Source organism: Ptychodera flava, chromosome 20, assembly GCF_041260155.1.
Source record: "Ptychodera flava strain L36383 chromosome 20, AS_Pfla_20210202, whole genome shotgun sequence".
Classification (NCBI taxonomy): Eukaryota; Metazoa; Hemichordata; class Enteropneusta; family Ptychoderidae; genus Ptychodera; species Ptychodera flava.
The window spans coordinates 2,003,708-2,030,780 of record NC_091947.1 but is presented as its reverse complement, the minus strand read 5'-3'; the positions used below and the strand labels follow the sequence as shown (position 1 = coordinate 2,030,780).

Here is a 27,073-nt window from a genome sequence, read left to right as displayed (position 1 = left end):
ACGATGGAAAGGTATGGTATACACCCCACAATGAAGTATATCATCCGAAGAAACCAGAGAAGAACCGTGTTGTCTTTGACTGTTCATCAAAGTTCCAAGGGGTGTCATTGAACAACCTACGACTACAAGGGCCGGATCTGATGAATAATCAACTAGGAGTGTTACTACGATTTTGACAGGAACCAATCGCTTTAATGGCAGACATAGAGGCTATGTTCCACCAAGTAAAGGTTAAAGAAGAGGACAGTGACTGTCTACACTTCTATTTGTGGCCAGATGGAAACATAAAAGTCCTCTAAGAGTCTATAAAATGATGGTTCACCTGTTTGGTGAAGAATCATCCCCTATCTGCGCGAACACAACACTACACAAGATTGCCAACGACAACAGCCACCGGAAGTTGTCAATACAATAAAGAGAGACTTCTACGTAGATGACTGCCTCAAGTCGGTAGAGAATGCGAAGAAGGCAATCAAGTTGACACAAGATTTGACTGCTGCTTGCAAGAAGGGCGGTTTCCGTCTAACGAAGTGGGTGAGAAACAGCCGTGAAGTATTGGAGACTATACAAAAGAAGAAAGAGCTAAGGAAATCAAAGAGCTGAAGCTTGAATAGGACTGCTTACCAGTAGAGCGTGCCCTAGGTACTTCATGGTCGGTCGAGTCAGACACAATAGGATTCCAGATCAACATTGAAAACCAGCCTGCAACAAGAAGAGGCATACTATCAATTATCAGCTCAGTATACGATCCCATTGGACTTGCAGCTCCGTTCATCCTTCCTGCAAGAATATTAATTCAATACTTGTGTTGGAGAGGTATTGGCTGGGATGCAAAGATCAAAAAGACGATCGTAAGAATGGCAAAGATGGCTATCAGATCTTCCAAAACTAGAAAATGTATCAGCTCAGAGGTGCTACAAACCAGCAGACTTTGGCGAAGTCAAGGTACGTGAAATACATCACTTTTCTGATGCCAGTGAATATGGATACGATGTCGCATCATATATAAGACTCATAAATGAAGACAGAAGAATTCACTGCGCCTTATGGAAAAGCAAGGGTTGCACCACAGAAAAAAATTAACATCCCACGCCTGGAACTGACAGCAGCTACGGTTGCCGTGAGAATGAACAGAATGTTGGAGGAGAACTCGACATTACAAACGACAAGATATACTTCTGGACAGACAGCACATCAGTGTTGAGTTCTGCGCCATTAAACCTCCCGATTCCACACCTTCGTAGGCAACCGAATCAACATTATACGTGAAGGTTTGGATAGTAAACAGTGGAAGTACGTCGACACAAAATCCAACCCGCATCTAGGGGACTGACGGTAGACAATAAGTTCCTGCAAACAAAAGATGGCTGCGAGGACCAGATTTCCTATGGAAAAGAGAAAGCGAATGGCCTGCACAACAGGACATCTCCAGAGCGCTATGTAATAAAGACCCAGAAGTCAAGCGGGAAGCATCTGTGTACAGCACGGTACTAGTAGAGCTAGAGTTTGGGGTAGAGAGATGCTGCTACGCTATTCCAGTATGATGAAACTAAAGAAGATAGTCGGATGGTTCCTGCTAGCGAAGAAAAACTTCGAGATAAGTGCCGCAAAAGAAAACAAGGCAATGAAGACACCAACGCAAATACTATGGAAAGAGCTGTGAAACAACAATCCCACCTCTTTCACTAGAGAATCTGCAAAGGGCAGAAGATGCCATCATGAAGTATGTGCAACGAAAGCACTTTCCAGATGAAATGGCACTCCTACAGCAAAGGAAGCAAGTCAGGAGATACAGCCCATTCACCCAATTTTGGATAAAGGAATAATACGAGTTGGCGGACGCCTGCAACGTGCCTCAGTGTCACCAGAAAGCAAGCACCCGATAGTGCTGCCTAAAGACTCACCAGTGTCAACAATCATACTCCAAGAAACCCACAAAGATGTCGGACATCTTGGAAGGAACTCGATGCTGGCAAAGCAAAGAGAGAAATATTGGATTCTACGGGCGCCTACAGCAATCCGCAACCTCGTAACCGTATGTGCCATCTGTAGAAAATATAGAGTGAAAGTTTGTGAGCAGAAGATGTCAGACCTACCTAGGGACCATATCACCCCCGAAGAGCCGCCATTCACTCGCACAGGTGTAGATTACTTCGGACCAATGGACGTCAAACGTGGTCGTGTCACCGAGAAGAGGTATGGAGCGATCTTCACATGTATGGCAACTCGTGCAGTACACTTTAGAAGTAGCCTGCTCATTAGACACCGATTCGTGCATCAATGCCATCAAAAGATTCATAGCACAAAGAGGACATGTTAGGTCCATCAGATCAGGCAATTGGACAAACTTCGTCGTAGCCGACAAAGAGCTGAAGGAGAGTATCAGGAGATGGAACCAAGAGAAGATAGCTGAAAAGCTCCACCAGCAAGACATCAAATTGGAATTCAACCCCCCAGGGATTCCCACTTTGGAGGAGTATTGGAGCGTCACATCAGAACCATAAGGAAAATCATCTTTTCCTTGCTCAAAGAACAACCACCTCGCATGTCATATGAGCACTCCGAACACTGTTCTGTGAAATGCAAGCCATAATAAACAGTCGACCAAACACCAGGCTGTCAGAAGATCCGAATGACTTAGAGGCATTAACACCCAACCACCTGTTGATGCTGAAACCAAAACACACCCTGCCACCCGGCTTGTTTCAGAAGAATGATAACTACGTACGCCGTCGATGGAGACAAGTGCATTACCTGGCGGATATATTCTGGAAGAGATGGATGAAAGAATGTCTCCCATTGCTACAAGAGAGACAGAAGTGGCTTGAGATCAGAAGAAACCTCAACGTTGGAGACGTGGTGTTGATCGTCGACAACACAGCGCCGAGGAACTCCTGGTCCATGGGCAGAATCACCGAAGTGATGAAAGACAAGAAGGGACTCGTCAGGTTTGCAGAAGTCAAGACCAGAGCGACTACTCTACGACGCCCGGTGGATAAGTTGTGTGTGCTCCTGGAGGCCGACGCCATCAAAGATTCGTCTGAAGGACACAAGAACAGCTAAGAGCTTTAATCTTTTTTATTAGCGATATATGAACAGTATATTATTCATGTTTGTCTAGTTAGATTGAATTTTGACCAGTTTTGAATACTGGATTTATAATTGTTCCCAGTCACAGCTACACAATTAGGGGACCGAAATGTTACGGTCAAAATCGAAACTCCTTTATTTGGCCATAGTAAAAATTTAAAGTCACGTGAAATGAGTCACCATCCATTTCCTGCCCTTCAATGTTTACCTTTATATTACGCAATGCGCACATGTATCCATTCCAAGCGTGCTTTAGTCACTTGGGTAAAGACACCCTCGAGATACGAACGTCTTGGGGTGAATGGCTATAGCTCTCGCCAAGATTGCTTGTAAAGACCATTTGATGGAAAAGTTTTGAATCTGCTGATGCGAAAGTCTTGGCGCTTTCATCAAGTGATATGGCAGCGACCATCTTCCGATGGGTATGGCATTGCCTGCTCGCCCACGTTCATGCTAGGCTGTGCGTACAATGCAAGACAATAAAAGTGATGCGCGGTGCATGTTTTCTGTGTGATTACTCGATTTCTTCTTCCTTTTAGAAACATTAGGCCTTGACATCATTTAGTTCACAGTTTTAATGATGCGACTCAGGTTCAAAGGTCAATTTAGCATTTTTTTTTTTATTTCAAATTTCGAACCCCTGACACGTGGCCTTTCTTTTGGCGAAAAGTGTTGGGTCACATCGTACCGGGAAACTCCTGAAATATTATTAAAATGGAAAACCATTACCTACAGCGCGTGTCATTATTTCCTTTTGTCTTAACGGTCGCGGATCACTGACGACGATATCTTTGATAAACATGCAGAGATTATGTAAATAGTCCCGTTGCCAGGCGCATGCGCAATCTTCAAAATAACAGTGAGCGTTTGTACAGCGTGTACAGTGCGTATCGAAATGGCTGACCTTCAGCAGACAAACGCCGGCGCTCGTGGTCACCCTCACCGTCGAAAACGCAAGCGAGGGCCACAAAAGCGAGCCAGTAAAAGGATGGACACTTGCACGAAGGTTGACTTAAAACAGTCGGACCTTGGCTCGTATTACAGTATCAATCAAGAATTCAGTGAAGAGTCTGATTCGGCCGAGGACGTCTTGCTAAGCACAGACGCAGCCGCTGACGGAGACGTGCCTCATTCTAAACAGAAGGTTGGTTTGACCGAAGGTACTGCAAACAGCGATGAAATGCTCCGAGTGTTTGACGTGAAGACTCTGAATGCAGTCTTGAAGTCCTTGTCTCTGTGTAAAGGCTGTTCGGTCGGCTTCTTGTCGCTCCAGGAAGTTTCCACACACGGCTGGGGCAGTCATTTTACGGTAGCGTGTTCTAACACTGAATGTCCTGACCGTAAGCGTAAAACACAATTGGTGTTCCCGACGTCTCAGAAAACCGGCCGGTGCTTCCAAATAAACAGGAAGATGGTGTTGGGACTTCGGGCGATAGGTAGAGGCAGACGGGCGGCGAAGAAATTTAGTTCATTTCTCGGGCTCCCACCACCTTTGTCGTCCAACCCATTCAGAGAGCATGTCAACGAATTAGCAAACAAAAGTGAGGAAGTCACCGAAGAACACATGGAGCAGGCTGTAGCGGAAGTCAGACAGGTGGTGCTAGGGCAGGATCCTGATGATGGCCGTACAGTTGATGTTGCAGTGTCCGTCGACGGATCGTGGGTGTCAAGGAGTTTCTCTTCACTTTATGGATTTGTTAGCGTTATTTCAATTGATACAGGTGGGTTTATTTCTTAAGACGTACTAAAATCATGAAAGGAACATTGTGTATCTGTGTTTTTATATTATCCAGGCACCAACTGTATTATATATATTATTAGTATTGCTTTTGTCATTGTTTTTGTTTTTTTAAAATAGTTTCCCTTCTCTATCTCTAAGAAATATTTTGTGCAATTTTTCGTAGGCAAAGTGTTGGACAGGCATGTTAGTTCGTCCTATTGCCGTGAATGCCAGAAAATGGAGGATGAGCCTAGAGACTTCCGGTTTATGGAGTGGTTCCTGGAGCATGAACCTAAGTGCAAAATAAACCATGATGGATCTGCTAAGTCCATGGAAGAGGCGGGAGCAGTGGTTTTATTCGAGCGGTCAAGAGGAAAGAACAACCTGAGGTATGATTTTCATCATTGTGATACTAGTATATAGAATCATCAAAACTAGTGAGGTGTAATGTCATATCATTTATACCATTTTTATATCAAATTTAGAACTGGTGTTACTGACTCTGTATTTCACAAGATGTCAGATTTTATATCCTATGATAATGATTGTAATACACAAAACCCTGCAATAATACACTTGCTTCATAAAACATTGAACATTCACAGTGTGACAATACACAACATAATCAAAAACATACAAAATTGATCTCACATATAGTTTCATGGGACACATATCTGGAGTGCAGCCAATACTTGATATTTAAACTATGAAATAGAAGTTCATAAATCTAATCTTTTCCATGCATCCAATATGTCACACAAATTGTATACAGTATATTTGGTAACGGTGAGAGGGATACCAGTACCTCTTCAGTAAAAGAGGGATAAAGAGAAACGGCAGGATATGTTGCCCTTTTACAGACTATCTAGACCTCTTACTACCTCCTTTTTCATTGTAAAACCCAGATATGCACAGTATATTGGAGATGGGATAGTTCAGCATATCGTGCAGTCAAAGATGTGTATGCAGATGATGGCATTCAAGTGCAGAAAGAGGACTGTGTTGGCCACATACAAAAGAGGATGGGAACGCATTTTAAGGAAACTGGTCGACAAATACAAAGGTAGGTACTACACCATGGCAAAAGAAGACAAGCTTCACTTGAAAGAATCAGATCTGATGACATTTTGAAATAGCAAGAAGATATGTTGGTGACAATTTTTTAAACCCCTAGGAATAACATAATTGGCTGTGTCAGTATTTGATTATCACTTTATTGTACCGAAGAAATATCAGATGCTGTGTTTGTTCTTCATGTATTTGAATATTAATCATTGCTCAGGCATCAAACGATATTTTCCACACATCTCTGTAAACCTGAGGAGATTATTTGACAACAATTTGCATGAAATTCCATCATCATATTTGTTTCTGATGTTATAGCTCAAACCATGAAAATTTCAAGACAAGTCAATCCTTAATTTTCAATTGTCTTTCTTTTTATATCAGGAGGCAAGCTGGAAGATGGTAAAAGCTTGACTGGCCAACACAGATTAACCAACCAAATGATTAATGCATTTCAAGTGTTTTATGGTATTGCCCTGAGAAACAATAAAGGTGAGAGCAAATGATATTGTCATCTGTATATCTACTGAAACAACAAACTCTATTGTGGTGCAAAAGTAATATGTTACTCATTTATCGCAATTACTCCTAGTAACCTGTAAATTGGGCTTTTGCTTTAAGAAATTTTTCAATGTTTCACTGGTTCAGAAGTGTTATGTTGTTTGTTGTCACTGTGCTGGTCAAGTGACTTGGTGTAGTACAATATCCTGACAACCAGAATCTGCAGGTGCATGAATTCATCAAAACTGCCCCTCGCCATTTCAATTCTAAAAAAGCTTAGTAGTCCTTGTAATTGCAATTGAAAAGAGCCTTGAGTTGTTCATACTGACAATTTGCTGATTGTAGCACAGGCTGTACTATAGTTATAGTCTTGTTGTCGGCTAACAGTAGATGCATGCTGTTCATGAACATGTAATCTGCAGTTCTGTGATTGAATGTGATGTACAGCATCATGAAAGGCCAGTACATTTGATTTATCAGAAATTTTTATGCTTTGTTTTTCAGGTAATGTGCACTTGATGAGCAAACAAACCAAAGCAATTGTCCTCCACTACTCTAGCACCCATGACGAGCCGCATCACGAGTATTGTCCTCAGGGAGCAGATAGCTGGTGTAAGTGGCAGAAGGACAGAGTCTCAGGAAAGAAGACATACAAGCCTCTGCTACATCCACTTGCACCAGCTGTTGTTAAAGCTGTTCAGCCAGTCATCGACAAGTTGGCCAACGAGAAGCTGCTCGAGGGGGTGAAGAATTGCTACACCCAAAACCAAAATGAGTCTCTGCATCATGTCCTTTGGAACGTCATTCCGAAGGACCAGAACCATGGTGTGGATGATGTTGTACTTGGTGCGAACATTGCTGTATCCTGTTTCAACGCTGGCTTTACCACATTGGGAACAGACTTGTGCAGCACAAGCCAGCTGAACATCAATTCTATGATGACATCAATGTGGTACGGTCTTGATCACATGCGAGTTAGGGATTCGGTTTACAAGTCGGCAGCCACAGTAAAGAAAAGACGGAAGGAAAACAAAAGGAAGCGCCTGCAAAAGCTTGATAAGTTCCAGTATGCAGAGGGACGTACCTATGAATCAGGTGGTTTTGACTGCTCAGCTGTGAGGAAACCGATCAGCGATGTACGAAATGTTACAAACCGATGAAAGGACATAAAAGATCTGAATGCTTGTAAGCAACAACATAGCAGATCAGTTGAAGTCAGTTTTATGAAACTTCCTTCCATTGCCCACAAAAAATAATTGGCCCATTGTTATGTAGGTCATTTCCCCCACACTCATCATGACCTGAGTTCAATTAGTCTAGAACATTCTCAAGGTCACTGCCCTTGATGACCTCACAACCTTGAATTCAATTAGTCATGTTTGGAATGTTCTGGAAAGTTGATTAGTTGTGTAAGGGAGATAATTTTAGAACAGTAATTAGCATGTCAATAAAAGTTCTAGATTGTTCTTATATGCCTTTATAAAAGGACGTGACAGTTAGTAAAAGGGACGTGCACAGCTTCCAGTCAGACTTTTGGGATCGTGTCTCTTGTGTGTTACTAAACTCCAGCAGTAGTCATTCTCAAGACTTTTCAAGACCTTCACTGCCAACGCTGGATTTATACTGTGGACTTTGTGCAGCTTCAAGCCTGCAAGCCAAAGGACTGTTCATTCATCCAACTGACTGTTACAACTCTGAGACTGGAGCTTTGCCGTCCCAGCTGAGATAAGTAGTCTGTACACTTTTAAAGCTTGTACTCTATCCCTGACTTAGCAATTAGTTTTATTTTCGTAATAATTTTGTTTAAACGTTAACTGCTGAGTTCACCCTTTTGTTCGTTTTCTCTGCACGTAACAAAATTGGGGGCTCGTCCGGGAGACGAACATTTTGAGCCGTTTGACAACATTTTGCCAGCCTTTTCAAAACTACTGTATACTGTGAACTCAGCAAAATTTAATTATGGCGGAATTTAAACCAGAGGAAATGGATGACCTTGATCAGGACACATTTGATTCCCTCAGAAAAGACGACCTCATAGCACTGGCCAATTTCCTTAAAGTAGAAGTCAAAAGATCCATGCGCAAGAGGGAAATACAGTACATTATTGCAAAACATTTAGTTGATTTAGGCCAATTTGAGGAATCCACCTTGAAAGATTATGAGCCCGAGTCTACTTTTGAACTAAGAAAACTAGAAATACAGGCAGATTTGGAAATTAAGAAAATGGAATTACAAATGAAAGAAAAAGAAAGGCAGGAAAGATTAGAAATGGAAGAAAGACAGAGAGAAAAAGAATTGCGATTAGAAGAACAGCGATTGCAGGTAGAAATAAAACGTTTAGAGCTTGGACAGTCAGGAAAATTCTTCCCTTCAGACAAGTTTGACATCACTAAGCATTTCAGGTTAGTTCCCCCTTTCCAAGAAAAGGATGTTGATAAATATTTCCTACATTTTGAGAAAATTGCTCAGAGTCTGAACTGGCCTAAGGAGTCCTGGTCTATGCTTTTGCAGAGTGCTTTGGTGGGTAAAGCCAGAGAAATTTACATTCAGTTGTCAGTAGAGCAGGCTTCAAATTATGATTCTGTGAAGGAATTAATTCTCAAGGGCTATGAGTTGGTGCCTGAAGCTTACCGTCAGAATTTAGGGATTGTGAGAAGGTGAAGGATCAAACTTATGTTGAATTTGCTCGAACAAAAGAACAACTGTTTGATCGTTGGTGTTCTTCTGAAAAGGTCAGTCAGAATTATGACAAATTACGACAGCTTGTTTTGATTGAGGAATTTAAAAGGTGCATCCGGAGTGACATCAAGACGTTTATCAATGAACAAAAGGCAGATACATTGGAGGTTGCTGCACGTTTGGCCGATGATTATTCATTGACCCACAAATCTTCATTTCTCAGCAAACCATCCCAGTCCTTTTCCATACAGAAACAATGCAGGTAAATTAACTCCTCCTTTTCATCCAAGAATTTTTCAAAGGAGAGTAGGAAATCAAATGACAACAGTTCACAAAATTCAAGTAACACTTCCACATCATCAGATCCCAAGTCTCAATCTCCTTCTGACAAACAGTTCGGTACACTTTCTTGTAATTATTGCAAGAAAGACGGCCATTTAATGTCAGATTGTTTCAAGTTGAAAAGAAAACGTGAAGGTCAAAGTGGTCAAAGTGGATCTAAGCCAACCGGCTTTATTTCTTCATCAACTCAATTAAAGTCTAATAATGTGTGTAACACATTTTCTGAGGTTAAACCCCTCTCATCCCCAATTAATGAGGTCAAGGTCAATTCTTCTCAAGATAGCATTATGGGTATTTTCGAACCATTTATTCATAATGGTTTTATATCACTTTCTAGTGATTTCTCTTCCGCTACCCCTGTCAAAATTTTAAGAGATACCGGGGCGTCCCAGTCTCTTTTGTTGGCAGATACCCTGCCGTTTTCTGAAAAGTCATTTTCAGGTTCTAGTGTTCTTATTAAGGGGATAGATTGCAATGACTACATTCCTGTTCCTCTCCATAATGTCTACTTGTCTTCGGACTTTGTTTCTGGACTGTGACTTTAGGTATTAGGCCTTTTTTGCCTTTTGAAGGGATTCACCTTCTTCTTGGAAACGACCTTGCTGGGGACAAGGTCATTACTAATCCACTTGTGACTGATAATCCTAGTTTAGATCAGGATCCAGAGTCAATTGAACAAGAAATACCCGATTTATTTCCTTCATGTGCTATTACTCGAGCCATGTAAAAGAAACTTCCGAGAATCAAAATACTCTCAAAATTAATGTCACAGATGTTGACTTAAATGACACCTTTCTCAGTCAGGTGTTTGACACGGATCATTCCGTTATCCCTCGTGGATTTGAAACTTCCAGTAAAACTGTTGACCAGAGGCAGACATTTTCTAGATCAAATCTCATTGCAGAACAACACAAAGACCCAGATATTTTGTGTTTGTTTGACAGGGTAGATGATGAAGATAAAACTTCAGATAGCTCTGTTTCCTATTATACAAAATCTGGTATTCTCATGCGTAAATGGAGACCTCCAGATGTCTTGGTTGATGACGACTGGCTATAAAACATCAAATTGTGGTTCCAAAGCCCTATCGTGCTGAAATATTGCGCCTGGCCCATGAAACGCCCTGGGCTGGTCATTTGGGAGTAAGGAAAACTTATCATAAAATTCTCAGTCACTTTTATTGGCCTAATCTCAGGCAGGATGTAACACATTTCTGTAAAACTTGTCACACATGTCAAATGGTAGGAAACCGAATCAGACCATTCCAAAGGCCCCTTTACAGCCAATTCCTGCATTTCAAGAACCATTTAGTAGGATTCTAATAGACTGTGTTGGGCCCCTACCAAAAACAAGATCAGGAAATGAGTACATGCTGACAATAATGTGTACATCAACTCGGTTCCCCGAAGCCATACCACTGAGAAATATAAAGACAAAGACTATAGTGAGAGCTTTAGTCAGATTTTTCACTTTATTCGGCCTCCCTAAATGTGTCCAGTCCGATCAAGGCTCCAACTTTATGTCTGGTATTTTTCAACAAGTAATGGATCAGCTAGGCATTAAACAGTATAGGTCATCCGCCTATCATCCAGAAAGTCAGGGTGCTCTTGAGCGATTTCATCAAACTTTGAAAAACATGATTAGGACCTACTGTTTTGACACAGAGAAGCAGTGGGATGAAGGAATTCATTTTCTGCTCTTTGCTGTTAGAGAGTCAATTCAAGAGTCTCTTGGTTTTAGCCCATTTGAGCTTGTATTGGACATACAGTCCGTGGCCCACTTAAGCTCGTTAAAGAGAAATTCCTATCAGACGATGATGATTGTCTGAATATTTTGCAATATGTGTCAGATTTTCGTACAAAACTCTCTAAAGCATGTGAATTAGCCAGAGAAAATCTTGAGTCATCTCAGCAGTCAATGAAAACCAAATATGATAAAAGCACCTCAAAACGGAAGTTTAAACCAGGTCAAAAAGTTCTTGTTCTACTTCCAATTCCTGGCAAACCACTCCATGCTCGTTACTTTGGGCCATACCTAATTGATAAGAAATTGAGTGATTTAAATTACATCATAATAACACCTGACAGGCGAAAACAAAAACAGCTATGTCACATAAATATGCTTAAGCCATATTTGGATAGGGATAATCCTACTAAAACAAAGCCTGTCAGTGCAGTCAGTTCAAACCATTATGAAGATAGTGATACTGAAACTGACTTGAGTGAAAATACTCTAAACTCAAAGCTGGGCTCGGTCAAGCTTCAGAACTCAGAAATCCTGGAGAAGCTGGAGTCTACAAAGTTGGCACACCTCCAGCCAGAACAACAACAACAGGTGAAAGAACTGCTCCACGAATATAAACACCTGTTTCAAGATGTTCCAACGAGGACAAACGTCATCTATCACGACGTTGATGTTGGGGACAGTAAGCCTGTAAAACAACATCCATACAGACTGAATCCAACAAAAGCGAATATCTCCAGGAAGAAGTCAAATACCTGCTGGACAATGACTTTATTGAACCCAGTAAAAGTAACTGGAGTTCGCCGTGCATACTTGTTCCCAAATCAGACCACAGTTATCGTATGTGCACGGACTTTAGGAAGGTCAACACTTTAACAAAGACAGACACTTTCCCAATCCCGAGGATTGATGACTGCATCGACCGAGTGGGAAAAGCCAAGTATGTGACAAAATTGACCTACTGAAGGGATTTTGGCAAGTCCCTCTGACGGATCGTGCTCGTGAAATATCCGCCTTTGTTACACCAGACGGATTGTTCCAGTACAAGGTGATGCCATTTGGAATGAAGAACTCTCCGGCAATGTTCCAACGGATGATCAACGACGTCATATCCGGGCTAGACGGGTGTGCAGCCTACGTTGACGACGTCGTCCTGTATAGTGACACCTGGGAGGAACACATCAAGCTCATGCGGAAGTTCTTTGAGAGACTGAGCAAAGCAATGTTGACTGTCAACCTTGCCAAATCTGAGTTTGGTTGGGCAAGGGTAACTTACCTCGGACATACTGTAGGACAGGGTGAGGTAAAACCTGTTGATGCCAAAATCAGTGCCATTTCAAGTTTCCCATACCAAACTGCAAACGACAACTGATGCGCTTTCTCGGTATGGCTGGTTACTACAGAAAATTCTGTCCAAATTTCTCCACAATTACTGAGCCTTTGACTAACTTACTTAAAAAGAAAGTAAAGTTTGTTTGGTCAGAGCAATGCCAACAGGCATTTGATACACTTAAAGCCATACTGCAAAGTGCTCCAGTGTTGTCTGCACCAGATTTCACTTTGCCATTCAAATTAGCTGTGGATGCTAGTGATACGGCTGCTGGTGCTGTTTTATTGCAAGAGGATAGTCATGGTGTAGATCATCCTGTTTGCTATTTTTCACGCAAATTTAACAAATCTCAGAGAAACTACTCTACGATTGAAAAAGAGTGTTTATCTTTGATATTAGCTTTACAGCATTTTGAAGTTTATGTTACTTCTTCAAATCAGCCAATAGTGGTTTATATTGATCACAACCCTCTTGTTTTTCTGCAGAAATTTAAAGGCAAAAATCAGAGATTGCTAAGATGGAGTTTAATGTTACAGGAGTTTAATCTTGACATTAGACATATCAAAGGCAGAGACAATTTAATTGCAGACTGTCTCTCTCGTATTTAGAGCTTATTGTTGTTCACACTTTTAAGATTGCATTTGTAAAAGAAAATTTTTTTTTTGAAAAATTTTCCTTTTTGAAGAGGGGGTGTGTTATGTAGGTCATTTCCCCCACACTCAGCATGACCTGGGTTCAATTAGTCTAGAACATTCTCAAGGTCACTGCCCTTAATGACCTCACAACCTTGAATTCAATTAGTCATGTTTGGAATGTTCTGGAAAGTTGATTAGTTGTGTAAGGGAGATAATTTTAGAACAGTAATTAGCATGTCAATAAAAGTTCTAGATTGTTCTTATATGCCTTTATAAAGGGACGTGCACAGCTTCCAGTCAGACTTTTGGGATCGTGTCTCTTGTGTGTTACTAAACTCCAGCAGTAGTCATTCTCAAGACTTTTCAAGACCTTCACTGCCAACGCTGGATTTATACTGTGGACTTTGTGCAGCTTCAAGCCTGCAAGCCAAAGGACTGTTCATTCATCCAACTGACTGTTACAACTCTGAGACTGGAGCTTTGCCGTCCCAGCTGAGATAAGTAGTCTGTACACTTTTAAAGCTTGTACTCTATCCTGACTTAGCAATTAGTTTTATTTTCGTAATAAATTTTGTTTAAACGTTAACTGCTGAGTTCACCCTTTTGTTCGTTTTCTCTGCACGTAACACCATCATTACACATGTCAATCAAATAAACGCTTTGTATGTCATAAACTCTTTTTCACAACTCATAGAGAACAAGCTGCTTTAACTTTTAAGAATGTATTGTAAAATATTAAATGATATGCCAACTAAGACAACGCAATATTCATATGTACTTTAATAAATTCTTTATTTCAAACAAAAAAATTCAAAATAGAATAAGTATTGTTGTCTTCACGAAACAAAAAGCATTTCATGAATATGGAAAGTGACAAAAGTCTTACAATGTTATTTAAAAACGCCAGCTATGTAATAATATACAATGTGTAAATACAGTAACTTCTTTTTTGTTGAATTAAAATTATTGTCCTGTAATATTATTTCAAAATAAAAAAGTATCATGTAGCTGATTTTGAAAGTTCCAGTCTCCTACGGCGATATAGTAGGTGTTATTGATTCCATAAATTGTTCCATTGAAACTTGGAAAGCGTCCTGAAAAGAGAAACACAAAACAGATGCATCAGAAACTAAATGTACTAACTGCTTTATACATTGGTGTGTTATCTGAAAGGAAGAAATATATGTAGGTGGGATACTATAATAGGCATTTAGTTTCACTATTCTAAAATTGGAAATTTGCATCAAGCAACAGTACATTTTTGAAGCTGTATGATCTGGTGATGTATGTTATCAATAACTGTGTGTGTGTGTGTGTGTGTGTGTGTGTTTGTGTGTGCGTGTAAGTGTGCGATGTCAAGGGCTCACCTTCCATAAGTCCCCTTTTACATTTCTCGGGAGAAGTGCTCTCAAGTACTGTAATATCACTGCTGGAAATGCATAGTGGGCACCATGTGGTCCAATTTCCTTATCCTAGATTTTTCATGGAGAAAAGAAATTTAGCAAGATTTGTAACACCCCCTTACAGATAGTTGTTCATGATACAAACTTGTATCAAGGATACTAATTTCTTGGAAAAGGCTGTCTAATCAGATAAGTACTCCATCAACAATTTCATGACACAAAACTCTTATGTAACATACAGCAGAAGAAGCCAGTAATAGATTATTTGTGTGGCATGCAAAAAACCTTATATACTGAAATTTTAGATATGTGAGACCAGAATAGTGTGAAATGGTATTTTTTCCTTCCGGCAATTGATGTACCTAAAAATATATAATACAGGTAAACATACATCGCTGAGAAATTTTTAAACATAGATGCTTACGTAGAGTGCATATGCCCAATTGCAGTATAAAATCCATCGGATTCTCTTCTGATTATGCCTCTTTTTTTCCTCTCGTCTACCATCCTTTGAACCTCCTGGCAAAACATCTCACCGTGGTCTGAACTGAGGGGAATTAGACAGTCAAAGTGCATGGCGCATGTCAATTCGTGTTAGTTGACAACAGAATGAAAGTTCTCCTTACATTACAAGACGCATCAGAGATACAAAGAAATGGGTGCCCTACCAATTACTGCCCCGTAATGCCCGTCGGGAAATTTGCCAATAAATCACTGTTACTAATCGATATCCAAAACACTACTTGCAAATGACCGTTGTCGTTAATATAAACCAACAACAATGAAGTTGTAGACACTAAAACTGCTCTTCGAACCAGCAGGTGACGATCAGAACCCTGATGGTAACTGGTCGTTTCGGCCCTCAGTTTCCGGCACAAAGTCATTTCGGCACCGCAACCAACCAAGACGTTTAGTCTTCCGTGTTTCGATTTCTTTCAAACTATTTAGTAATTGACTGACCCCGGTCCTGTCATATTCGTAAGCGTGACCTTTGAGTTGTTTTATACTTTGAAACTCGAAGTTTCATCTTTCTATCATGCTTACTTTTCGTGTCTGCTAAGGTACGACTACACAAAAATCGAGATGCACCGTACCGCGGTATTCTTGACCGCGGACATCCGGGAAATTGTGGTTTTTTACGTCATTTTTGCATCACACTGCCGCGAGAACGAAATATTGAAGTGTGGATTTTTCAACCTATACACCAGTATTCAAAGTTTCAACATTATGTCAATGATAAACACTAAGTTCTGTCCTCTGTCACATAATTTCTGCATTGTTCACTGTCCTGTATAGTCAAATCCCAATTCACCTCACTCGCGCTCGCGTGCGTGAGGTGAAAGTGACGTCACTCCGCGGTCAAGAATGGAATCGAGATTCACGCAACAGCACCCTGGGGTAGCGCATGGTAGCGTAACCGTGACGAGAACATTCAACTTCGCCGATAATCTGTTAATTTTTCCATCAATGGAAATAAATTTTCATTTCTTGCCTTTTCTTTCCTTAAATATATACCCAAAGACCAAGCTCACGTGGATTGCGATTTTCAGAAGTGTATGCTGTTGTACATTTACAGAACACTTTGCAGCCACAAACACACGTTCCGGTTCCAGCCATACCAAACCCGAAACAAAATAGACCTGGTAGTGCTTCAACAATGATCTTTGCTGTGTGACGTTGATTTAACGCAAGGCAGGCATATACCCAGAAAATGTTAGCAATTATTTTGTATTCATGCTGTGTGGAACTTCGTTTACTATCTAAAAAGTACATGTTCACAACGTAAAACGACGGCCCATCATGCTGGCCGCCCGGCGGTGGCAGTCTCTGGATGGGTGGGTACCCACGCTCATTAGCAGAGTTTGAAATGTAGCCTACCCCTTTTCCCAGAATTTTTCTCTGAAAAACACCCCCTCTTTTGGGAAAATCTGGGAGAAAATCACTGCGAAAAACACCCCCTTTTTCCGATATCTGGGAGATTTTACCTAAATGTTTACCAAGACATTTGAATACCATAATTTACCGATTTGAAAACAAGTGTGCTGACTCTTGGTGAAAAAGGAACACATAATACACTAGCTTAGCATGGGTTGACTTTGTGTTTGATGTGCACAGTAACAGACTGCCTTGCGTCTTGGGAGAAGAACCAGACCTATTCTCGGAGGGTGATCTGAAAAAGTGCCCCTTTTTTCTCGATTTCACGGACCTAGATGTCTCCGTGATGTCCGACGAAAATCACCCCCTTTTCCGCGAAATTTCTAACGAGCGTGCGTACCCAGCTGCTCCGAGACTACCCACCAGTCAGTACGTACGCAGGGCTAGCGAGAGAGTTGCCAACATCGACGGTTATTTACGAGAAGTGAATAAAAGACTGTCATTTTTGGAAGCGATCGAGTAGCTGAGGTAGGCAGGGATACAACTTGGGCCCAAGAACGTTGAATTTCGGCAGTAATTTGGCTTTTTACATCAAGTCCCAAAATGGATTTGAAGTCACCGACCCTACCGTACGGGTCTTTGCAGGGCTGTGGTGAGCGGGGCGACTAGCTGCAGCGGAACACACAGCATCGTACGCAGGGCTATGTTGCAAGGCGGTTGCGTCTCGTCAATAGAGCACCACGTTGACAACAGCCCGCACTGTTCTATGCAACGGCATGGGTATCATTAGTTTTATCACAGAGAGACTGTGGTTTGGAAAACTTGGTACTGACTCTATGTACGACAACAACACACAAAAACATGTCTACAGCGCAGTGCAAAAGTTAAGAAAATACATTTTGTACGACTTACCCACATTCCTTGAACTTTTCAACTACTGATGTTTTTACGGCGTCGAGAGTTATTCGTCTCATCTTGAAGTACGAAAAGCAGCAACTGACGTCCTGTTTGCACAAAAGTCGGTGCTAATATGAACTTGACAATCACTTGTCACACACAAAAAAATGCACATAAATTCCCGATCACCAGACAGGAAGTTGACCACTGGAGTCAAGTTGACGACAAGTGAATATTGCCCAACAATGCGACGACAGTACACAGGCTCGACCTGGTCATGTGATAGACTACCAGTATTTAACACGAGTTTCACCATCTCCATCTTGACCGTGAACGCTGGTAACCAGATTTTAACCGTTAAGACTACAGTATTCAGTTAATATGCTAGATTAGCGTTCGACAAAGGGATTAAATCGTGAGAATTACTCTTCTGTGTTTGTTGTGTAAATATCACCCACCACTTGTACCAAGCGATAGCCGTTCAGAGTGTGTAAATGTTGCTGTTTTTACACGATCTGCAATTCCAAATATGTGCTAACTTCACAAAATTGATGCGAAGTATTTCAACTAAGTACTGGTGTAATAAAATTCGCAGAAAATAGTGCGTGAGTCGGACTTTTTGTCAAAACGTGTGACGCATTGGTCGTTTACACAAATCATCGATTTTCTCTGTTCCGTTTTTGGCAGTGCGTAGTCATTCAAATAAGTATAAGTCGGCGGCGCCTGGACAGATTAGCCTGATTTTTCACCTGATTTTTTTGGACAGTGAATGAATATATCTGAAAGACAGTGTCTCAGATTTCCGATAAAAGGCCTGGAAGTGAAGATATCTTGACAAACGTGAACAAAGGACGATAATTTATGCAAAAATCGTCAAGTTGACACTTTGGAGGCTCATTGTGCGAAAACAAAAGCGAATTTCAAAAATCCGGGACACGGTTTTTTGCCCAGTATACCCTGCTGTTGAATGCCGTAAACAGATCATCGAGGCCGATCAGAGTTTCGTACTTACACTTTTTTGAGTAAAAAACTCAAAACGCGCTTTTTTGAGTAAAACGAACGTATACGCACTGTTTTTGAAAAACTGACAAATTTTCTGAACTCTTTGGTGACCGAGCTGATGAAAAAGTACCACTTGTCGGGTGTGTGACCACTTCTTCTATGTGAAAATGCGGATTGAAAATACGTGTAAAGGAAACTGAGTCGCTACCTTAAACTGTTGTCATGCACGATGCTTGCTCAAGACAGGGGGAGACGGAAAGTCTGGTTCAGGAATATAGGGAAAGGAGACGTACAGAATCCAAAATCCATTCGACGTGTTTACAACACTACTAAGAAGATTTGGTGGTTAGAACCCGATCAAGACGACCAGAAAAAAATAATAAATCATCGAATTAATTAGAAATTAACACTGCCAAATAATTTAGTGGTAACTGGTCAATTTAATTGAAAGGACGATAATGAAATTAGCGCGAGACATGTTTGTTACGTACAGAGTGCTTCAATGCATAGACAGTGACATTTTGCAAGGTCGAAAAATTCGTCATACGGCAGTTCTATGCTCTGTGTTACAAGTTAAAATGACTAGAAAAATCGCACTAGGGTATCATGTTAAAATCAAAGTGACCGCGATTACAGACGGAGCAACTCGATTGACGACGTGTAAGTGCACACAGTCATATCCGAAAGACAATGATCAGTTTTCGACAGCGTCAATCTCTCTCTCTCTCTCTCTCTCTCTCTCTCTCTCTCTCTCTCTCTCTCTCTCTCTCTCTCTCTCTCTCTCTCTCTCTCTCTCTCTCTCTGTCTCTCTCTCTCTAATATTTTTTTATTTTGTCGCAATTTATATGACGGTTTCAGGTCACTGTTCAATGCACCGTTGGTGTCTTTTTCCCATAAAGGGTATGGTCTCTGCCACACTCTAATATTATGTTTTCTACCATATTAAATATGTGACTCAAAAACAATGGGAACAACGTTGATAATATATTGCATCTTTAGTATCGAAAGCCAGTAAAGTTCGTAACTGGTGAGTGACATGTCATGGCCTAGAGCAAGTTATGATCATCCAATGTCTGTAAACGTTTTAAATTTGCTTCCAAATGGACATATTGAAATTCACAGACAACTTATTGCGTACAATATTGTAAGGCAATTATATGAATTTCACCGTTGATAAAGATTATGACTTTTAAACTGTTCGTACAACCAACAATAAATGTTGCGGGGCAATGAAATGGACTTCAGAGACTCCGCGATTTTTTTTCATTGCAAAAGACGTTGAGAAAATTTACCCTCTGGCTATATGCCTTCTAATTTTCAATTGTCAACATGTGTGAAACAGGACAGAGACATTGGTGAAACCGGATATCACGTAGTCGCTTTCAAAACTGACCGTTCATTCATTCTAAGAAAGCATGCGATGTACTGCATACTGCTTATGCTCCCTTGAGCCGTGGACTTTCGCCGTCTCGCCTCTACACCGTCTATTTCCTAACCGTTCTAACAATCACAAGACAGTTCAGTGACATGTGTCTTCAAATATTTATACATTAATCTACCAATCATCAACCACGAAACGCATCAGAAACAACGGTCGCAGGCTACAGGTCCAAGGTAACCGTCGTTCACGAATTGTTTTGACTAGTTTCGAGAACTTTTACTTCCAGTTGTCATCTGTGCACCTTCGCACACCGAACCAATATTGTATGCCTACAGCACCTTAGAAGTTAATGTCTTTCATTGTAGAGTCATTTTTATACGAAACATATATCTAGTATAGTCCGCAGTCTAAATTTTGATACATTTATTGATTAATATACCAATCATTATACTCCACCATTGAATTCATTACCGTATACTCGTCCTAGTAAAGACCCTGCAAAACTGCAGTTATACTTTGGAAGGAGCTTATGCTCTGGCAATTTCCCATGTCGTCCGCCTATGCCAGTTTGTGTACGATTATTTAACACCACTCAAACTTCCACTAACTTTAAAAAATCGACGTACATCAAGAGTAATTGTAGAGGACAAAAAAATACTTAATTATATATTCTCATGATCTTCATGAACTAGATGCCACAATCAAACCATGGCCAAAAGACTGCAAAACTCAGTGATGATTTCTTAGATTACTGACACAGTATTTTTTTTATCTTTTTATCACTGTTTCAAATAAAACTGACTACACAATTCATTGATACAAGATAGACAATTTGGTAAAATTTCTGCCAGAGTCATATCTTGAAGTAAAACAAAGTGTTGCCCGCTTCTTTTTTACGGTCAGCAACTTCACTCGGGGAAATAAGCTCGACGAGAGGTATCACAGGGATACTGCACAGGGACACCGCAAGTTGAAGTGAATGACCTTTATTGATATATATGTAGCCGGATTCGACAAACTGTCCGTTTGCCGAGGCAAGGTGATACCTAGACTTTAAAATGTCTAAATCTCCCCTACAAAGTCTTGAGTCTAAAGACTATAGTCCAAAAGCCTCCAAAAGTCTTCAAAAGTCATTGAAAGTCCCCTAAAGTCTCTGAACGTCTCTGAAAATCTGACAATCTCTTAAAATCTACCTATACACATGAAAACTTCACAGTAAATAGACAATTTTAAAGGCGTATCTGAACATGTTAATTATATCACAGGAAGCACACGTACATGGGCAGAACAATATGGAAAGTACAATGATTGAATAAGAAATGAAATCCCAAATACTTGATTGCTAGAATGTTTTAAAGGTATACATAATTATTCTGCTGCTCGGCATAGTAACCGACGCTTGTTAATATTCATAATATTCTTGTGATAAATGCAGACTTTTTTAAAATAATAGTTACTAACTTTACACGGTCAAGATTTGTGCAGCCAGAATTTGATTATATATGTGTCAGCTATTGTTTCATTCCTAAGTTAATTAAGAAAAGGAGAATTCAAGAGGTCGCCCTCCGCAACCAACCAAGCCTCACTGCACAGTTGTCCCCTATATGTGCACAACAGGACCGACAATGGCAACAGCAAACAAACCTTTTGGTTTGATCCAATTGTTTATGTTACTTATGTGATGAATATATTGATAGATATGTCTGACTTGAACAACTGTTCAAATTGCTATGGACAGTGATTTTGGCGGTGGAGACGATCAAAACTTAGCCTGCCGGTATGATTTTGCCAAGAGCTCGGCCCCCAATTAGCATGCATCAACAATAACTCTTACATCTATACAGCACGATAGCGTAACCAGTGCGACGTAAATAAAGTGGTCGATACATCAACTTTTAAACATGTATGTTTTATGAAATTAATGATCAATGGTTCTGATCAATGGGTTGTTCAAAGCAGTGTTGTTTTATGCATAGAGCAGGCTATTCTGGAAAACGAGATATGTCCGACCTAAATGTTGCTGTATAGCACTTAATCAGGGCAAAGATTAGCACCTAACATTTTGAGCCAACCTCAATGCAACTCTCACGAACCTCAGTGCAACTCTCGTGAAATGTATTTGCTTTGAGCCAACCTCAATGCAACTCCCACGAACCTCGATTAAACTTTAACGGACCTCATTGCAACTATTGTGAAATGCATTTGCTTTCAGCCAACCTAAGTGCAACTCGCTCGAACCTCCACGACACTTTAAATAACCTCAATCCAACTCTCGTGAAATGCATTCTTTTTGAGCCTCAATCCAAGTCGGGCGAACTTCAATTCAACTCTCGTGAAATTCATTCTCTTTAAGCCAACCTCAATGCAATTCTCGTGGAGGACATTTGCTTTGCTTTGAGTGTGCGGCGACTCAGTTGGATCGGACTCCCTGGACTCCCTTTGAAGCTCGATTGATTTGAACTACACTTGCTTTCGCCTTACTTGAAATTCAAAGCGTCGAATTAAAAGAACTCCTGCTTAAATATTTACAGATCGAATTAATAAAAAGGGTTTTCGATAATTCTGGTAGAGACATGTTTCGAGATATGCTTCACAGGCATGCTTCATAGGGACGGGTAATTAATACTGTAACAGGGACTGGGGTAATGCGATTCAAAAACTGTGTGCGTGGAAAATGGTGACTCTCCCTCAAACTTAGGACCTTCCTTAAATTCGTGACCCTCCTTGTCGTTTTTAATGCCAGTACATATATAAAAATTGTAGTTATTTTTCTAACAGTTATTGATAATTCAAAATTTACGTTACAATGCCTCCCTGGTAAAATAAGGGAGCTGTCAGTATTTGCGGCCTGGAGGATAGGAGGAATTTTATAGGAAACTCCAAAATTTCGAATTACCCCCTGCCATCCATGATGATTTGAGTAACCCCCCCTTCTCTAATTCAGACATATTGACAGACCTTCATCCACTTAGAATAGTTAAACACCCATACATGTATTTGTAAAATTTACAAAAACACAACAATAGCAAAGACCTTTCAAATCCTGAGCACCCTGCTACAACTAAGGTGGGAGTCAGTCAAAATTTGTATGTTAGAGAAAGGGTTACTCAAATTCGTCAGTGTTGATGGGGGGTTACTCGAAATTTCAAAATTTCAGATGAAATTCCTTCGACCCCCACCCCTCGGCCGTAAATAATGACGGCTCCTAGCTAAATGCTGTGCTCGTTGCACCGCACTATTGGGTCAATTTTTCACATCACCCGGGTCAATGACAGAAATCACTTGAATATATTATAAACATCATATGACGTCGATATGATGCGTTGAGACGTCTCATGTTGTATTGGCAAAGTTAGTCACTTAATTTAATTCAAGTATGGTTTTCTCGACTCAAAAGAGCCTTTATTGAAATCAAATGCAGCATGCAAATTTGTTAAGTTCAAAAATGAGTTTCAAACAGGACGAAAGCAATGTATTTCAAATAAGATGAGGTTCAGAGGTACTCTAGGCAGTCCGATTCCAGTGTGTCGCGGCGCTGAGCAATGATGCATTTCATGAGAGTTGCATTGAGGTTGGCAAGATTTGCTTTGAGGTTGGCACAAAGTGAATGCATTTCACAAGATTTGCATTGAGGTTGTTAGAGTTGCATTGAGGTTCGTGAGAGTTGCATTAAGGTTCGTGAGAGTTGCATAGAGGTTAGCGTGAGTTGCATTGAGGTTGGCTCAAATATATGCATTTCACGAGTGTTGCATTGAGGTTCGCGAAAGTTGCATTGAGGTTCGTGAGAGTTGCATTGAGGTTGGCTCAAAATGTTTGGTGCTAATTTTTGCCCTGATTTCATGCCATAGTTGCTGTTCAAAACGATCATCTGGTCCAGTACTGATGCCTTCTTTGCAGTGTTCAACGTTTGTACGGACGGTAGACGTCGCAGATGCTTCAATTTAAGGGCCTGCCTTATAATCTTAGTCTAAAGCAGGAGTTCATTTACTACTGGCATTAAAAGTCAAAGTGGCATCTAGCCTTCTGCCATTACGAAGCGGCCACTGCTGTTGTTTACATTAATCGGCCATGCCACATGCACACAGCTCCAATGCACTATTGCCTATATATCTGTCCTTTCTACCCAGCTTTCTATGCACCACCGTATATGCTGTACTTGGTATTGATATTTATAAAGGTCAATGGGTAACTGAATCGTTTTACATGTCACGCTATGACTGAGGTGATGATCTTCGAGGAGCCAAACTTTACTGTGTGAATGTATGAACTACGTAAATCTGAGCAAACGAACCATTCACAGAATGTTGCACCCTCAGGGGCACATCAAACTGTGAAATGAGAGCCATTTGAGGATTTATTCTGTGAATTGTGTGATGGCACATCCTGGAATTAATACTGATTATGTTGTACTAGGTTGAATGATATTGTGTAAGTGTGTGATATCAACCGTTGAAACATTTGTAAACAATTTCTACCTCAATCATCAGTGCATGAAAATTTGTTCGAATGCTCTTGACTATAACAACAAGCTATAGGGTCCATAGAAGCTATTTAAGATCGTTTATACACTCACTCTGGCTTGCCACATGTAACCAAAAGTGAGCACAGTGTCATTAACGCTGTTTTATCTTTATCACTCTCCATAGGCCAAGGTGTAACGGCTAATGTCATCACTCTGCCTTTAGCGTATGTCAGTCTGTCTGTATGTCCATTTATCCGTCAGTCTTTCTGTAGACTAAAATTTGGAGCTCATATTTGAATAACTTTCATATTACATCTTCAAAATGTGGAATGCTGAGATCGTTATCTATAATAGAATGGAATCTTGTAGATGTTGTAAAAGACTTAGGAAAAAATACGATTTTTCATCATCTGCAATAGTTCTATTAATAGGAGATTTATCACTTTGTCATTTGGTACGTATGTTAGGAGGGATAGTGCATGCGATATTTTGGTTGAAAGGCATTAAATTTGTACATAAGTTATTTTGATTTTTTCCAAATTGTGGTCAAAAGTCTTGTGTTCAGGAATCACATGTTAGGTAAATTTGGGCTCTAAGTTCTTAACGATCATCTGATTACCATGTATCAAAATATTGATGAACCTTGGATAAGTAAATATGAGCAAATTGGAAGACAGAAATTTGGTGCAGCAGACACACTGTTTTACAAAATAAAATCAGCATGGCACTATCTATATGTTGTCTTTAAAAGAAGTTTTGGGGCAAAGATCTTGTAATTTAGGCTAAGATTTCCTGTTTTATCTTTTTAAATTGCCAAATATGATATCCTTGAAGACCCTGGTCTAATTGCAAAAAATGAGAATTGCTGCACATTTTACCTGTGTGTTTGTGGTAGATGTATGTTAAACTGTAAATTACTATTTGTTCGAATGAAGTCAACATTACTAAACAATGCAAAAGAGCAACAAATGTGTAAACGATGAAAATCTTAAGAGACATTGGTCGGATTGTCTTGGCAAGGCAGCCAACATACCATAGTATACAAACACGATTGCATGGAAGTCACCATAAGTGAATTTTAAAAGTTTTGGTATAAATATCTTTGTGATATAACCGAGGTTATGATTATATTGTTGGTTAAGTGAAAGCGTGTCGGGGCCAGCAAGGCTGGTATTCCAATGATGAAGGGATTTAAAGACGACTGGAAACAGCGAGTACTATATAATCTAAGAGGCTACTTTATTCACTAAGCTCTAAGCTACGTACATAGAGTGATGCTAAGCTGGAGACTGGCTTGAGTACACGTGGGCTAAGAGAGATATACATGCCCTCATGAATAGTAGTGACAGATCATGAATAATTATCACATGACACTACGTCACATTCCTCCCTCTTTATTTTGATGGAGACAGGGAGTCTACATCACCAGTACGGCAAAATAATTCAGAAAATCAGCAAAAATCAAAATGAAATAATACAATGCTAATACTACTGAATCTAAGAGAAAGTACATGACAAAAAAAAACTACTGACTAAGTCGGGTACAGCAACCTGGGCAAACACCATTACTATGAGGTTGAAAATTCCAGATTCATTTTGAAAACAGTGTATATAAGGTCACTACAGCCCTTTCTCTACGTCATTCATGCACCTTCACACACTACCGTACATCCGAGCTCCACATTCACGACAATGCGTCTGCATTTGTATTTCGCTACACTTTTGTACTCAATCTTAAATTGATGCTCTTGCAGTATTAAACTCCATTGCAATGACCTACGATTTTTACTACACATTTTGTCTAACCAAACCAATGGATTGTGATCTGTTTGAACTGTAAACTCTCTCCCGTACAAGTAAGGATTCAAAGCTTCCACAGCCCAAACAATGGCTAAACACTCTCTCTTTATAGTTGGGTAATTTCTCTCCCTGGGGAGGAGTTTGCGGCTAATATTCTGAACCGGATGTTCCTCTCCCATGTCATCATACTGACACAAAACCGCACCATACCATGGTCAGATGCGTCTGTCTGCACCACAAACGTCTCATTATAATCTGGAACCGCCAGAACTGGTGATGATGCTAAAGCGTCTTTCAGCTTCTGGAAAGCATCCACACAACTCTGAGTCCATTCAACATTGGCTGAGCTATTTTTACATGTCAGCTCAGTCAATGGGGTCGCAATCTCAGAGAAATTTGGGATAAACTTCCTGTAGTATCCTGCTAATCCAAAAATGATCTGACGTCACGCTTTGTCACAGGTGTTGGATAATTGACAACAGCATTAACCTTATCTAGCATAGGTTTATTTTCCCACTTCCAGCACCGTAACCAATGAAAGAAACCTAGCTGCCACCAAGATAGCATTTCGTTAATCTCGCAGTTAGTTTACATCTACATAACCTCTCAAATATGCTACGCATGTGTTTAACATGATCTTCCCATGAATGATCATGTGGACCCAAGTCATCCATATATGCTTTTTCTCTAAGCTGATTAAATGTCTTATTCATGAGCCTCTGAAAAGTGGCAGGTGCATATTTCATCCCAAATGGCATAACAGTAAACTCATACAGTCCAAAAGGAGTGATAAAGGCGGACTTCTCCCGAGCATGTTTGCTCAAGGGAATTTGCCAATATCCCTTTGTGAGATCGATCGTCGATATATAATTCGATCCGCCGATTTCCTCAATCAATTCATCTGGTCTAGGCATAGGATATGCGTCAGATACCGTAACCTGATTGAGTCTTCTATAGTCCACACAAAATATAGTTTCACTCTGTTTTTTTTCACCAAAACGAGAGGTGAGGCATAGGGATTCTTTTATTCAGTAATAATTCCAGCTTTCAGCATTTTCTGCAGTTCCTCTTTAAATGCCTGTTTAGCTGTCTGTGGTAGATGATATGGCTTCTGACAAATTGGCGTTTCATCAGTAGTTATCACACCG

The 27,073-nt window shown here is 40.3% G+C and overlaps 4 protein-coding genes across 4 annotated transcripts in view; all 4 read left to right on the top strand.

Annotated features, from left to right (window-relative positions):
• Positions 1–27,073, top strand: part of LOC139119605 (NXPE family member 2-like) — a 99,545-nt gene that overhangs the window by 14,183 nt on the left and 58,289 nt on the right. The window lies entirely within an intron of this gene.
• Positions 858–2,504, top strand: LOC139120526 (uncharacterized). Its single transcript, XM_070684991.1, has 3 exons — positions 858–945; positions 1,770–2,196; positions 2,294–2,504. Exons 1-3 carry the CDS (start codon positions 858–860, stop codon positions 2,502–2,504), a joined length of 726 nt encoding a protein of 241 aa, XP_070541092.1.
• LOC139120525 (uncharacterized) lies at positions 2,581–3,063 on the top strand. The gene has a single exon (XM_070684990.1). It carries the CDS (start codon positions 2,581–2,583, stop codon positions 3,061–3,063), a length of 483 nt encoding a protein of 160 aa, XP_070541091.1.
• On the top strand, positions 3,455–7,845 carry LOC139119741 (uncharacterized). Its single transcript, XM_070683616.1, has 5 exons — positions 3,455–4,811; positions 4,995–5,199; positions 5,716–5,873; positions 6,260–6,367; positions 6,881–7,845. The coding sequence occupies exons 1-5, from the start codon at positions 3,986–3,988 to the stop codon at positions 7,534–7,536; spliced, it is 1,953 nt and encodes a 650-aa protein (XP_070539717.1). The 5' UTR covers positions 3,455–3,985; the 3' UTR covers positions 7,537–7,845.

Excerpts from the sequence above, each read along its gene's own strand:
- LOC139120526 (XM_070684991.1), top strand. The coding sequence starts at position 858 with ATGGCAAAGATGGCTATCAGATCTTCCAAAACTAGAAAATGTATCAGC. Across the intron at positions 946-1,769 it reads CAGACTTTGGCGAAGTCAAG|CAAAGGAAGCAAGTCAGGAG; the intron begins GTACGTGAAATA and ends GCACTCCTACAG. Across the intron at positions 2,197-2,293 it reads GGTCGTGTCACCGAGAAGAG|ATTCATAGCACAAAGAGGAC; the intron begins GTATGGAGCGAT and ends TGCCATCAAAAG.
- LOC139120525 (XM_070684990.1), top strand. The coding sequence starts at position 2,581 with ATGCAAGCCATAATAAACAGTCGACCAAACACCAGGCTGTCAGAAGAT.
- LOC139119741 (XM_070683616.1), top strand. The coding sequence starts at position 3,986 with ATGGCTGACCTTCAGCAGACAAACGCCGGCGCTCGTGGTCACCCTCAC. Across the intron at positions 4,812-4,994 it reads CGTTATTTCAATTGATACAG|GCAAAGTGTTGGACAGGCAT; the intron begins GTGGGTTTATTT and ends AATTTTTCGTAG. Across the intron at positions 5,874-6,259 it reads ACTGGTCGACAAATACAAAG|GAGGCAAGCTGGAAGATGGT; the intron begins GTAGGTACTACA and ends TTTTTATATCAG.